This window comes from Bombus pyrosoma, linkage group LG12 (assembly GCF_014825855.1).
Source record: "Bombus pyrosoma isolate SC7728 linkage group LG12, ASM1482585v1, whole genome shotgun sequence".
Classification (NCBI taxonomy): Eukaryota; Metazoa; Arthropoda; class Insecta; order Hymenoptera; family Apidae; genus Bombus; species Bombus pyrosoma.
The window spans coordinates 10052035-10068029 of record NC_057781.1 but is presented as its reverse complement, the minus strand read 5'-3'; the positions used below and the strand labels follow the sequence as shown (position 1 = coordinate 10068029).

The following is a 15995-nucleotide window of genomic DNA, read 5'->3' as shown; positions in this document are numbered from 1 at the left end:
TAGCTGATAGTGATTCGGTCAGCTCGGCGTCCACCTCGAAAATTCCGGGCAGAAGCGTAAGGCAAGAGGGGGTTGCTAGGATGAAATCCATGGGAGGGTTGGTGTTGCTTAGGCCGATTCAATCTATCGCGTTCTCGCTTGGTTACGAACAGCTGGATTTATCTTGGATCGTTACCAGTGATCGATATCACTGTTTACCGAATAAAACGATATTTCTAGTCGTTTTTCATTCTTCTTCCTTCTTTTTTCTATATTTTTTTTTTTTTTTTTTTTTTCTTTAGGAAACATGTTGATCATGCGGATTTTGGATCGTTACCAGTGATCGATATTACTGTTTATCGAAGAAAACGATATCTTTAGTTTTTTTTCTTTTTTTCTTTTACGAAACATACTGATCATGGGGTAACTTCGATATTCGAAGAAGTAGGCATAATGTGACCGATAATAATTATAAAGTAGTATCTAGGTGACGGTTTTAAGGAAAATGGGTAAAATGTTTGTATGTTTGATGAGGTGGTTCCGATAATTTTCAACTTTTTGTAAAAATACAGACGGGTATGGAAACTAAAAATATCACGGGCTGAATTTAGCTCAGTGTCTTTAGTTAAAGGACACGGCAAACATGCAGAAAAGTCGAATTTCAAGGGTCGAGGAGATGCGGTTTTCCTGGCAGAAAGGCGAGAAGATTTCCACGAGGGTGACCATCCCCTTCTGTCAAGTTAGCGTTATCCAAATCTAACACGTAGACCAGAGATGCAGGGGCGTTCGTGATAACGTTAGTATGGAAATTATTGTTCGTGGTTCCACGCGTAGATGTACGGTCGTGTGTTTGTGTGCTTGCAAGCGTCGGAGGGTGAGAATGCTTCCAGTCGATATCGCTAGGTCTCTGAAAATGCATGTTAGCCTTAGATCGTTATAATATTCTACAAGTTGTTGAAGTAATCTTTGCAGGAACATTTATTTTTAGAATATAATTTAAAGCTTTCAAACGTATTTCAAACTTTCGTCATAAATCAATCTGTTTAAAATTGAATTTTACGATAATGCGATAATTACTTTAATAACAATAGACTTAGAATTTGTAATAATCCAATATTCTTTTATTTATGGCGTTTTAATCCTATGTGATAATAAAGTTCTTTGAACCTGAAAAAGGAAAAATCGCATTAAGAGGATATTATTATCATTTATGTTAGCCCGTACCTTTCGATTTAGGTTTCTTACATCTATTGTATTGCACTCCTTAGAATATTCTTATCTCTAGTCGCTAAAACTAATGACTAGAAACTATTGCAATTTATGACTAGTCAGTATTATCGCTTCTATAATTTTAAGAAATTATTTTGGAAAAGAATAAAAATTTTTTTTTAATAATTTAATGATTGCGATTGGATGAAATTAAAATTTTGTGACATAGCTAAGGGAAATAAAGTAAAATAGTTGCTTTATATGCCGAAGGTAAAAATTGACAATAAGCTCGTTTCAAGATTGACATCGTTGCTCGTTCTGGGACACAATCTCGAAGGTGCCAGTGTGCTTTTTGGCTGTTTCCAGCCACGTAGATCGCGTTATTTTTGCCGAAGTCTATCTTCCAGAATCTCCGACTTGCTGTTCTTTTTGTCGATCGAACGTGCGCGAAATGCTGAAAGAGTACAATGGCCAAATCGAAATTGCGATAAATATTCATGTAAATTTATAATTTTTTGTAAAGAAACTTTTATTTCCATAAATATTTCATTTCGCATTTTAAAGCTCTATGTTATAAAAATATTGCTCAACTCAAAGGAAGATGATACGTGGAGATTGTAATAAATTATATCAGATCAGTAAGAAGATAAATTTTTTTCTTATCGAAGTAGAGGCAAGAAGTCGATCTTTAGTAGAAGAAAGATGATTCAACTGACTCCTCGTTCCGGATCGACTATGTTTGCCAAGCCTCGACAATATTTACTTTTCTTTCGCCGGATCCTCGTGTCGCAAGCGATCGAGGGATGTATTATTCACATCTTGTATGCCTCACCCTATTATGTATAAACACGATAACATAAACTCGATGCGAAATATACGACTAGAATGAGTAAGCCGATTTTTAACCACTTCGGTACGAGCGTCGACTATAGTCGACGGCCAGGAATTTTATTAAATTAAATTAAATTTTCTAATTTTTCATTTATCAAGATAAATTGTCAACATTTAGAAATATCCTAATAAAAACATGCGATTTCTTGATTTACATTACATGCCGCCCGTAACGTAAAACAAGCTTTCAGTGTTTCAAAGCTTATCTCGTCACAGATCTGTCGATGAACGAGGCAGCGTGCGGACGGTGAAAAGCGATGAATAATTGGTCAGTTATTATCTCCATAATTTTCATTTAATTAATTTTCATTACGTATTATTTGAAAATCATTTACACTTAAATCTCATGTTTGCGCGTTGCAAATGATACGATTATATCAAAAGACATCAATTACCGCGTCGTTAAAATATGCATTGACAGATTTAATTATAAAAATCATATGACAGTCTAAATATAACGATGACAAATAACGACATACTAAAAGTTACTATAGAAAATTCACGAAATTCTCGGTGTGATTTGAAAACGAAATCCTGCGGAGACCTGGAGCGGACGATTGATCCGAATATTCCGGTATCGCAGCGCTGCTCGTCCGCGCACTCATAAATGATTTCCTTAGAAAAGAAAATTGAAACCCAGAATTAATTACGTTGCACGGTTAAGGCGGCCACAATGGGCCGCAATAAAACATCCAAGTACAAAGTAGAACAATAAGGACGAAGTACAAAGGCGCGTCGTACAATTAGATTTGTGAACAATTTCCACCTTCCGCCTGCGTCACCCTCCCCACTCCGTCTCACGGCTTTTACCCTTCTCGGAACCCTGCACCATCACCAACGTAGTTTTAGACTCTGTTCCAGGTAACACTTTCCGGCATGTCTTTCGGGATTATTTCGAATTGCGCGGAAAGTACTTACCTTCGGTTCTCCTGTTGGACGAACTCGATTATGTGTCTCGATAATAATCAAGGCCGATTGCCGTCAATATAAATGTCATTCAACGTTAGACGTTCGTTCATCCTGTTATAAAATATAGTAATCATTTAGGATTCGAGATTTTCCTTGTACAGTGTTTCGTGCGCTTCCTTAACGAGCACCGATTTTTATTACCACTCATTAAGCCTTAAATTACGATTGACGTCTGTACACGCTGTTTATTTACCTGGCCCTGGAAACGATTTTCCCCAGTGAAACAAAAGAGACAGCCAATTTATCTCGTTCTAAACTCGTACTGTATTTCGACGACAATCGCAGTATCGTAAAGCACGAATATCTATCGTATTCTGGCTATATTCATACTTTTTCTTTTATAAGATGCAGTAAAATTGAAGAAAATAATTTACAGTTCTAAGCTTGAGAAAATCGGCTAAACTCAAATAAGCTGTATTCTCCGAATTTTAAGCTCCACTAAGTCGAAGCAAATACTAATATTTTCGATAATTTTCGGCGTATAATTATTTCTCGCTATCACATATTGCTCCAAGCTTTTCAATTCATATTCAAGTACCGTAATTTATATAGAGATAAATTGCAAGAATCATAAAATACATAAAATACTAGTTTCTCTTTTTTTTAATTTTACAAACAAGATCTATACGCGCAAGTAAGCTCAGACGCACAGAATTTTCGAAATACATTTCGTTCAGCCACCAGTTTAGCCATTTCACATTCTTCGCTAGTTTTCACTTCGTTATAAGGAAAGAAAACCATCGATCTCGATCCTCTCCACTTCGCCCAATCACTCTCCTACCTTTCCACTACACTCCGCGGGCCACGAGAAACGCGTGGCTAAGCAAGTAACATTATCAAACGGGCCGAACAGTGTTCGCCGGTCTAATTGAATCGAGATCAAAGGATGCGCGACAGCGCGAACACGACTGACGTTTATCCATCGTGACAGCACGTGCCGGTGCCTAGTTGGCCACACGCGGGCCGAATTTTCTTTTTTTTTTTTTTGCATCAGGTGGTCGCGGTGCAACGTAATAAACATATTCATAGGTGGTATAAAGTGGCGAGAGGGGAATGGAGAAAGTTGAAAAAGAGAAAAAGCGAGAAAGCGAGATAGAGAGCACGTGGTGGATGGTCGTGGCTGCGTGTAGGATGGCGACTAGCGAAGGGTATCGGGGGAGAGGAGCTTGTCGCATTCGGTATGCAAAGTGCACGGGCCACGGGGACCCGCTTCGTCGCGTGGAAAAAAAGGTATCATAAAAAAATGCAAGGTTACCCACATTTTTTTTTATTCCCCCTGAACAGCTTGGTGGCTCCAGCGGAGTGCAGCCGATTCAGGGAACAGGGGAAGCTTCGGGGGAGCTGTCCGGGGCGGAGGAGGAAGCAGAGAGTTGGGTTATCGGTGAGTAATACCGAGACGCACTCTTTACGCAGACACCTACGGCCCTGTTCGGGCTCGTGGCTCGCTTTGAACCTGTTAAGCGGGTAATTCCTTGAGACAAAACGTCCCCCATGCCGCCAATTCGACGTGAGCTACGACGCGTATGCTCTGCGATTTTAACGCCGAGGGAATCGGCCGTAATTCATCCGCCTAGCTGGATGTCTTTGAGCTAATAAACAAATAAATGAACGACGCTTTGTAAATAGAAATTCGTGTATATGTCAACGGTAATTGTATAGTCATTCTTCATTCGTGTGATTTCATGGTGTCTTGAGCAGTTCGAGCTTAAATCTCGTGTAAGATAAATATCGTCTCGTTCAGCGCTATGTTTACTTAAAGGAGAATTTTGAAAATGTATATCGCTTGATTATTTGCAAATGTTCAACGTCGCTTCATTTATATATATATATATATATATATATATATATATATATATATATTGTGAGAATTAAATTACCACCAGATAATAGAGTATCAGATTATCAGAGTCGATAGTTAGAATTATGAAATATTTTGAAAATAATTCCCAGTTTTAGAAGATAATGGAGAAACTTGAGACTTTTTAAATTAATACGCTAATTTTAACGATAATTATTAAACTTTGATTACTCGTTATACTCGTTAAACTCATTACAAGAATGTTTTCAAACGTCGAGATAACTTGCCTTCTCCGCTTAACAGGTTAATAGGAAGTTAGGCGAATTGCGTTTACTGGGGCAGGATATCAGTTGACCTTTCTCGAGGGGAATGAATTTTTTCCTTTTGGTGGATGAAGCAGTCGTATTAGGATATAAAACAGGGATAAGAAAGACGATTAAAGATTAACATCGATAAAACTTGCGAAAAAGATTACGCTTGGTGTCAAGTGTCACATGCTTGAAATAAAAATTCAATCGAACAATTTCAATTTCCCGCAGATATTGTCTAACATATTTATATTCAAATATTTAAAATTTATATTGAAAATATTACGTTCGCTCTACGTATTTTATTGATGATGAGAGTGGACAAAATTAAATAAAAACAATTTAAACACGCAATGGTGCAAACAATTAAAATATCTAATCTAAGTAAACTAGTAAAAGAATAAAAATGTATATATTATATATATATTATATATATATTATTATATATTATATATTTATATATTATATATAGCCTTTTAATTTCATTTACAGGAAAATCTTTCTACAGAAAAATTGTATTTCAAGTAGAACGGTAACTCCAAAATTTCGGAACGAGATTGATGAGATATTTGTATATTTAGAGCGTTCGTCTCAAATTTCCTGCGATCATCGTAAAGGGATACGTCGGTACAAAAGATTTTCAAAGATGACGTGGCACATTTCGTTACAGTCACCGATTTCTCTTGGCGAAATTTGTGCGAGCGAACGACCGAAGCGTTCGATCTCGTCGACGTGCAGGATAGATACGCCGTGTCCTTCGGGAAGAAAATTACGAAAATCGAAACGTAAGAAAACCGAAACGTAAGAAATAGCCACGGCAAGAGAGGAAACAACGCGCGAGAGGGCGATCATCCACGAAAATTGCAGCGAAAAAAGCACGAGGCAGCCTGAATTTTAGAGTTTCGAAAAATCTCATCGGATAAAGTTTCGTGTGTAAGGACAACGTTGAGGATACGAACGCGCAAGGATTCCTGTGCCATGCGCGACTCTGCTCGTCTTTGTCTCTCTTTCGTTGACCAACCGAAGAGCGGGAGGACGCAGAAGAAGAAACACGAATAAAGACGAGGGTTGAGGGGGAAAGAGGGCGCGGAAGAAGAAGAAGAAGAAGAAGAAGAAGCAGAAGAACGAATCGTCCGTTGGTTAAACAAGGAGAAGAATCGAATAAGAGAAACGACGAACAAAGAGGGGAAACATTCGGCGTCCCACAGGATTCGTCGTCCTTTTAGACGAGGGGGCGACGAAGACAACCAGACGAGCGAAAGAGAGGGGAAGAGAACCCGAGAAACTGTGGACTGTAACAGAAGTGAGGAGGGGCAAGGAAGAAGTGGTGGGAGCAAGGAGCGCTCGACGTCTCAAATTTGGTTGGCTGTCTCGAGTTGTTTCCCTCTCCGTCAAGCCTGTCCTTTTCGCTTTCTTTCTCTGTCGCTCGCCTATGAGCTACGTGGCTGCGGCAAGAGGGAGCTTTGGTCGAAGGTGCTAGGCAGGAAAGGGAGGTATACCATTAGAGAAAGGAGGAAGGATCGTGATTCGAGAAACGTTCAAGGGAAAAGGAAGAGACGAGTCGGAAGCGAGAAAGTCGACGAATATTGGTGGATTGAACAGAGAGGGAAGTTATTCTAGTAAACCGAAGAAGGGAAGGGTGAGAAACGATTGGGACAGAGAGGGAAGGATGGGGTAAAAGGAAGATTGAAAGGAGAAAGTATTATCGGCTGAGTAACATTAAGAACAAAGAAGGAAGGAAATAGAACGAGAGGGAGAAAGAGAGTTGATTGGAGATAGAAAAGAGAGGACAACATTTCGTCGGCGATAGCGGTGAAGAAGAGAGGGGAAGAAGTTGGTGCGGAAGAGAGAGAGCTGCTGAGATGGTTGAAAAGAGCCAGTACGTGAGCTAGCAAGTGACGGTACAGAGAGGGTAGTGGAGAAGGCTTGAAAGGTAGGGGGAGAGCAGTGCCTTGGCGCGAGCCCGAGGACTCGAAACTCCGGAATTTCAACCGCCAGAGCTCTACCGGCGCTCGTACGACACGGGTCTAGAGAGTGTGTGAATAGGCTCGAGAGAGAGAGAGAGAGAGAGAGAGAGAGAGAGAAAGAGAAAGAGAGAAGACACGACAAACTGAACGAACGAGTTGACTTGGAGAGGGGATGAAGATAGGAAGGGAGCAACGGCAGTGGAGAGGGAGAACACGAGGTTGAGGACGATCTCCAGTTATTTACAATCGTAGTTGGAAGGATACACTTACGAGTCTCGTGTCTTGCACATGGATACACGGTCCACGGTTTTACCGATTGTAAGTGAAATTTCGGTCGTTGGAAATTTTCGATCCTTCGCTTTAACTGATCGTGAGCGTCGACGGTGCAGCATCAAATAAATCGGTCGATCCTTACGGTGGAGAACGCAAGCTTATATTGTTCGCGAGAACAGTGACGGAAATAGGACAGACCTATTCGTTATCAGTGAACAGTGAACAGTGAACAGTGATGGGCTGTGATATGACCAATGATTCGGAAAGAAGTTATGGTTATTATTACGTCGCGTGAATTCGTTTATTGAGGAGTTGCTAATAATCGGAAGAGTGGGGACGAGTGATCGAAAAACCGGGAATCGCCAACCCAGCGATGTAAATCGTACGCGTATCGTTATCGTTTGTATTTTTTGTTCGTTTATTTATCTTTTTTCGAACGTATTGCTTTGTGAATTTTCTCGCTAATAGCACGCCATACAAAATTCGTTAACGTGGGACACCGCGTCGGTGAACGCGGATTAAGGCTGAACGGTTCGGTGCCGCGTCTTACGACAGCCATCGGAACCAATACCATTGCCGACATCGACGAGGCGAGGGCGACCATGCCGCACACGGCGATACAGTCGATATTGCACCAGCTGGAGCGACCGAGGTTGATCCTAATATTCGCTCCTGGCGTATGTGCGATCATATGATAAATGTAGAACACGCTGTACTCCTCTTTTTTTCTTTTTTCCTTTAATTTATTTTCTTTTGGCCGTTTAATGTTGGAAAAATCGTCCTCCTTGCAAATGTTTGCTCGTTAATTCACGTGATTCTCGTTTTCGCGCGGTTGAAAGTGGGAAACGCGAAACTTGACGCGCGCTTCCAAGCCACGTTATCGTTAAGACGCCTCGCAACAAGAATTGTCTAGTGTTTTTGAACCCTTTGAAAATCGAGAAACTGGGACAAAAGACATATCGTGATAATAGGAGACTGTTATCGGAAATTCGCGCGCGCGCGAGCGCGTGTAAGCGCGCACGTGTGTATGCAACGCCATCGTTTTAGTGTAAAGTGTGTGCCCGATCGTTTTTTCATTCTTCATGTCGCAGACAGTACGTTGTTACCGAGAGGGAAGAAAAACGTATATAAGGGTGTGCAATTTTTGTTCCACGGAGGGGGGGCGTCTTGAAACAAGACGAAAGTGCAGTAGAGAACAAGGAACAATATGAGTGAAATTACGAGTGTTGAACAACAACAACAACAACAACAGCAGCAGCAGCAGCAGCAGCAACAACAACAGCAGCAACAACAGCAGTACGTAGGCGGCAGTTCGAATTCGGAGCATCATTGCAAGGATTGTGGTCTTTACTTTGAAAGCGATAAAAGTCTCGAAGTGCACCTGAGATATCACCAGGAGAACCTGCTCAGTCAGTGGGCGAGCCAGGCCCAGCAGGAGGAGAGTAACAACAATAACAGCAAGGCCGGTAATCACAACAGTCACGTGGGCGTCAAACGCGATAGCGTGAGCGCTCCGGCGGACTCGAGCGAATCTTCTTCGAGACCGCCCTCGCAGGATCCTACGTCATCGTCTCAACAGTCATCGACACAGCAGCAGCAGCAGCAGCAACAGCAAGTTCAACAGCAGCAGCAGCAGCAAGCTCAGCAGCAACAAGCTCAACAGCAGCAGCAGCAGCAAGTTCAACAACAGCAGCAGCAACCAGCTGCTAGCCACAGTTACGATCACTTTCAGACGTCGATGTACGGTGAAAATTATTTCATGCACAACGATCAGGCCTACATGCTGTCCCATCATTACTCACCGCCCCGCGAGGACAACGGTGGAGGCGGTGGGGGTGGTGGGGGTGGAAATTATTCGCGTTACCATCCATACCAGCATCAACAACATTTTCCACCGGAACGTGCCAACTCAGTGAGTTCCACCAGTCCGAGAAGTCCGCCACTACAATGTGAGAAGTGCGGTGCTGTGTACGAGGATGCGAATCAGCTGGGTGAACACGTAAGAACAAGTCACTCGAATTCACCCGGAGGTTATCCTGGACAACATCAGTATCAACAACTGAGTAACAGTCCTCAACAGCAAAATCAGCAGCAACAGCAGCAGATGCACGCATCACCTCCGCAATCTAATCAGCAGCAACAACAGCAACAGTCTGGCTATGATTATAATGGTAGACAACCGGTAAAACTGGATATGAATAAGGAACCGGACGAACAGGCGGAAATTCTCGATTTGGATTCGCACAAGGTGCAGACACACAGGTACGAGGAGGAGTTAATAAGAATCCATCAGCAGCAACAGCAGGAGTTGCAGATACAAATGCATCAACAGCAGATAATGCAACAGCAACATCAGCAGCAGCAGAGGGCTGGTTCGCATTCGGTGAGTTCTATGTTGGGTTGGCCACCGGCCGCACAACCTCATGATTATCATGCCGGGTTATCGCCTATGATTCCAATGGATAGTATTTCACCTCTTTCGGATCAGGGTCAATTCATACGAGGGCAACACATGCCCGTCGAAGCACCGCGACATCCAAGTTCCCCTATTATTACAAGCACGCAACCGATGCCCGGTCACCAGATACCCGGGGCTCTACTGCAACAACCACCTAAACCTCCGCCATTAGCTAATCAATCGTGGAAAAGTAACGAGGCGCGGCGGCCAAAGACCTACAACTGCACCGCGTGCAACAAGTGGTTCACCAGCTCGGGCCATCTAAAGAGGCACTACAACACGACGCTGCACAAGAACGCTGTTAAACAGAGTAATCAGCCAGATCCGGCGAACTTGCCGATCAGTGCTCATCATCATCCTGGTAGAGATAGCCATTCTAGTGGCAGAGGCGGAGGACCATCTAGATCGCCAGAGTTATCTTCTTCCGGAAGTCCCCCAAACTTGATGGCAGGTCCCTCGGGCGAGGCGGCGAGGGGCCTGCTCCACACGCCCACCAATCTCTACAACAACAGCAACAACAATTCGAACAGCAGCAGCAGCAGCGAATCTTCGGCGGTAACGGTGGCGGGTCTAACGCAACAATCGCCTACAGCGGTGCACTTGGGCTCCACAATGGTACCGGCGCACATTTCTCCGGTGGAATCCCCACTGGCGGCCCATCATCAGCAACAAATGGGTTCGCCGTCCTCTCAACTGGGCCACCAACAGCAGCAGCAGCAGCAGCAGCAGCAACAGCAGCAGCTGCATCACCTTCCAATGGGTTCGCCGTCGGGCCAACTTCCGGTCCATCCCATGAATTCGCCCATGTCACCCATGCACCCACCGCTACCGCCCCACCTGAGTTCGCCTTCGTCAATGGGCTCCCACCCGCACCACCACATGAATTCGCCATCTCCCATAACGCCGGGCTCGGTCCACCCAGCAATGGCTTCGCCCCCGGCGATGGGGGGTACTACGATGCCTCATCAGCCGTACCCAAACGCCTTGCCCCCCCACGTTATAACTACTACCAACATCCCGGGCCTGCTGGAGTCTATCACCATCCAGCTAACTACTACTGGTAATGAGACGTCTTTACCGCTCTCCGACCAATCTCAACACCAGCAGCAACATCACCATGAACACCAGCAGCAGCAACAAGAACAGCTACAACAATCTCAGGATGTTTTACCCGGTTTTGGAACCTTTAGCAATCATCAAAGGCTCCTACCAAGTTTTACGGAATTCAACGTAACCGGGTTTATGGATCCAAATCAATCGGAGGCCATTAACGTGGGGGGGCTAAGCCCAGAGGAGAACGTATCTCCTCAAGATCTATCGTTCGAATCGTGTGAATCGGGTTACGGCCTGTACAGAAGTCCGCCGCCCCGATACGAATCCCTTACAAACGTAGGAATGAACACTGACGGCATGATCATCAAGCGGTATGAAATTCAAACGCATCTAGTTCCGCCGCAACCGCTTCAGCAGACCCGAGACAATTTCGAAGCAAACAATAATTTACCGCGAATGATACAAGCGAAAGAGGAGGTAAATCCGAATGTCGGTAGGCAAATAGTGAAAAACCTGAAACTGAAAGTCAATTCTGCAGTTACCAAGGAACATCAGGTAACAAGCACATTCACTGGCTCACATTATATTTCCCAAGACGGTTTTCACAAGTGCATTGAATGCGACAAGATTTTCAACAAGGCTTGCTATTTGACACAACATAACAAAAGTTTTCACTCCGGTGACAAGCCGTACAAATGTAATCAGTGTGGTAAAAGATTCACCCTCGAGTACCTGCACGCGGAGCACCTGCAGAAACACGCCGGTGACAAGCCGTATAAGTGTGAAATATGCCCGAAGCAGTTCAATCATAAAACTGATCTTAGGCGGCACATGTGCCTCCATACTGGCGAAAAGCCGTACGCCTGTGATACTTGTGGCAAGGGATTCATCAGAAAGGACCATATGATGAAGCACTTCGAGACGCACAGAAAGAAGAACCATAATGTCCATCTAAGGACGTGATTTGAGAGGAGTTCCAACATCGAAGACTAGCATCGTAGATGAAAAAACAATGACGATCGTTATTCGATTATATTCGCCCTCATGGTGTGTTCGTAATTATCAATCGAAAGGTAAGATCTGTTGGTCATCGATCCGAACATCATGATGGTCGTCTCATAAACTACACAATATATCGAGCGAAATAATCGCCACTACTCGAATCGAGTTTTTCTTATTACGTTTTATCTGGGAGTCAAGCGAACACCCATCTGATTGCAAATAAGATTTTAATTTATTATTAATAGTTTCTTGATTAGAAATTTTCATTATGCTTTACGATTATTTGATTTGTATATTACTAAATGTAACGAGAGATACTTTAATTTAATAACAAAAATTATATTTCTAATTCTGATAATCGGAAGTAATCGTTAATGTTATTTTGCTTTTATATTACTTTCCGAGTGTTCTATCGATCGAAATTATCGTAGTTCGGTGATAGATGGTCTCAAGAATTAATAATTAACGGATAGAAATTAATGTACAGCGGGACGTTGATTTTTGCTCAACGATATTTTTATTTAACCTGGAATCAAAGTTTAGTACGTTCCGACGAGGAGGTTCGATGTCGTGGTGCTCTCACAAAGCGTATGACGGACCCTACAAAATTGCTTCCGAATTTTTGGCATCTTGAAACACTGAGATTTGAATGAAAATTATAACAAAGCAGAGGGAAATTTAAATATCAATAGTCGCAATGCATCGAGTCGATCGTACGATTGCTCGACTCCATGAATCGCGAGTTCCTTTCTGACAAAATGCAGTCGGCTAACACACGCTCAAATCCACGATCCCCTCGGGAACAATTGAAAATTTACGCGATCTCAGAAAATAATTATTCCGGAAGCGAAAAGAAAAAATATAATAACGCGTAACGATGATATCTGGTATGACTTTGAAGCTTATCTATTGTACAAAATATGTTAAATGTATAGCTAAGTAATTAATCCAATTATTACCATCATTGCAATTAAATTCAATTGGATATCGGCTAGAAAGTGATTCCATTTATTAATAATACTCGTATTTTATAGTATATATAGCACACTTTATCGAGAGAGAACGAAAGGAAAAAGAAAATGATTAATAAATAATTACGAAAAGACGCGACGATGATAAAGCGATAAATCCGAAATACCGTGAAAATCGTTACTCCAGCGATGAATTATATATAGTTTTCTGACAACTTTGTTCTATATCGTTTAGTTTCTTCTTTTATCTCATTATTTATCGGAGACGATCGAGAGGTGAAAAACGAAAGTGCTTTCATTAACTATGATTTTATATTTTAGTTTCACAACGAGCCTCTCGATGCCCTCATTATTCAAACATTCCATTTTTTTTGTACATTCCAGTATCGTAAGCGGGATATCCGTCGCCGGGAATCGGTTTTCACGACAGCCACGCGTCTTTTTCTTTTCTTCTAAACGTTAAGCTTAATAATAGCCTAAGTTTCGGATTGTACGTTGCCCGGAATGAATCTCGCTCGTGTCGTTTTCTAGCAAGACGCAAGACGTCTAAGTTCTCCTCCTTGCTTTTAAAACGGCTCGACGTTTCAGTACTCTCGTTACACGAATCGAATTTTAACCGTTCGTAATCGATATTTATTGTAATTTTCGGCGAATACATTCCACGAAGACGGAAAAGGAAAGGAAATACGATCAGTTTTTTGATCAAGAACCACCAGACATCTTTTACCTATGAAATTTAAACATAGATCGCGGATGACTTAGCCACGGCATTCCTTCGATCGATTATTAAATCGTTGGGGAATTTCGTCGAGCGTGCTGCCTCTAATTGCGCGGCAGCCGTCGCATACGATCAATTAATGCTCGATTAATTGCCCGTGGAGCGCAAAACGAGCCAATCACCGAGGATAGCATCGAGTTCCTCCTCTCTCGCGACACGAGCGAATTTCCCTTCGAGCTACGCACAGCTCGTTACACGTTACACACACTCTTACGCGCATCCAACATACACTTAAACACACACGAATACATACTTATACACAGATACGCCGAATAAACGTCGACCTCGCTGTAACGTAATTTACACCGCGTTTACGCGTAATTATTTCTGTTGATCATCGTTGAATCAGCCGGATCGACGTCAGGCGTTTGATAGTTGTTCGAACGCAACACGTAATTTTGTTCTCGTTACCGTTAGTTATCGCGAGAAAATCTTCCTTTCGTTGTGATCAAATTGCTTGCTTGTAATTTATTTCACAACGAGCATCGTGTTCAATTTTTATTAAATGCTTTTCTTCAGATTTATCTCTTTGATATTTCATTTGCCTGGTTTGTTCTCATAAGAAACGAGACATATTGATAGCATAATATATTTACTGCTTGAAATAATTAGAAGAATGCCGGTATTATTTTCGAATCTAATACGTGCAATAGAATATGATAATTCCAATTGCATGAAATGAATTCATATTTCGATTCCATCATTATTTTGAGTATAATTATATGCGTATAAATTGATTCTCATTCGCGTCCGTTTCGATCACTATGGATACATAAGTAAACACAAATACATATACAAATACCGTGTATACACACACACACATACACGCGCACGCGCACACACACATATGACGTCCTTTCGCAAGTTCCCTTTTTTAGTTGTTTCGTATTTAAAGAAAAAGAACAAAAAAAATTGACGTCGAAGGTATTAAGGTGGAAACGAGAGAAAAAGACGATAAATTATATAGCATTCTTGCCATTTTTACTACGTAATATGACACCCAGAACAGACTACCTCAGAGTTCAGGAATTTAACGATGAATGAAAGGAAGAAAGAAAAGATGAAAGAGCCAATGCAATAATAATAATGTTATTAAAGAAATGTAGCTGAGCGCGCACCCGTGCGGGCGGAACGACGTACTTCCCTTCTTTTTTCTCATATTTTCACCCCCAAAAGTGAATTCGGAAAAATAGTAATCCCTTGGATTCACCTCAAGGGTACACAGATTATTCCGTGGAATTTAAAATTATTCGCGAATTTTCTATTTATTGCTTTGTATTAAGTGATATATAGTTTTTCCACTCGTTTCTCAAATTGGCCAATGAAAAGTAAAATAGGCGGTGATAAATTGTAGAGCACGCTCTCTTTCTTCTTTGCTTTTGTCACAAAGTTCCTCGAGCCGCCCGCCGGCCGTATGAGCGTGTAATAGAACGTTATACATATAGATACTAATATAAACGAAAAAGAGAAACAGAAAATAAGAGCGGGAAGAGAGAAACGAAAACGAAGAAGATTTGTAGAGATCGATGTACGTTTTAGATACATATCAACAGTATTACTGTATATTCAGTTCTATTATAAATAATCGTATAAAATTACGAAGAAAAGAGAAAAGAAAAGGAACGAAGAAGAGAAAAGATGAATGGTATGTAGGTGAGATGAACGAGATCATGAATAATCGTGAAATACAATACATATTTCTAGTGTCATATCATTATGAAATACTCGTAGTGCGAAAGAAAAGAGAAATGCGTTATATAAAAGTGATATGAAAAATTGGTTAAGTAAAAGGATATGATATAACGCAGAACAAAATTTTCCGATTTTACGTTTTCTTTCTGAGAGAGAAAATAAGAGTTGGTGGAAAACTGGAATTAATGTAAATCGCACATTATGAAATCCACCATAATGGGCATTTATTTATGAAGTAAATTGTGTAATGTTCTAATTTCAAAAGCGACGACGAAGCGATAATTCGTTTCTATCGATTTGTTTTAAAATAACAATGCGTTCGACTCGTTTTGCAAATTATTATAATTATTGTAAAATAGTATTATTTTATTATCGTATTATTAATATTATATTATGAGATTATAAAAAATTCGTACTTTGTTAACTATTTCTTCGTGTTCTTTCGGTGCGAAAAAGAGTTCGGGGCGAGAGCTTGTTTCCGATTGTAAAATAGTTGTTTCAGCACGAGTGTGCTAAATTATATCAATTATATATATATATATACATATATATATATACATATATATACATATATATGTGTATATATATATATGTATATATATATGTATACATACGGTACCAAACTGTAATGGTTGTGCCACAAAAAA

At 41.3% G+C, this 15995-nt stretch overlaps 1 protein-coding gene across 1 annotated transcript; it reads left to right on the top strand.

Annotated features, from left to right (window-relative positions):
* Positions 1-7176: 7176 nt before the first annotated feature.
* LOC122573480 (probable serine/threonine-protein kinase yakA) lies at positions 7177-15995 on the top strand. The gene is made up of 2 exons (XM_043739878.1): positions 7177-9777; positions 9883-15995. Exons 1-2 carry the CDS (start codon positions 8602-8604, stop codon positions 11866-11868), a joined length of 3162 nt encoding a protein of 1053 aa, XP_043595813.1. The 5' UTR covers positions 7177-8601; the 3' UTR covers positions 11869-15995.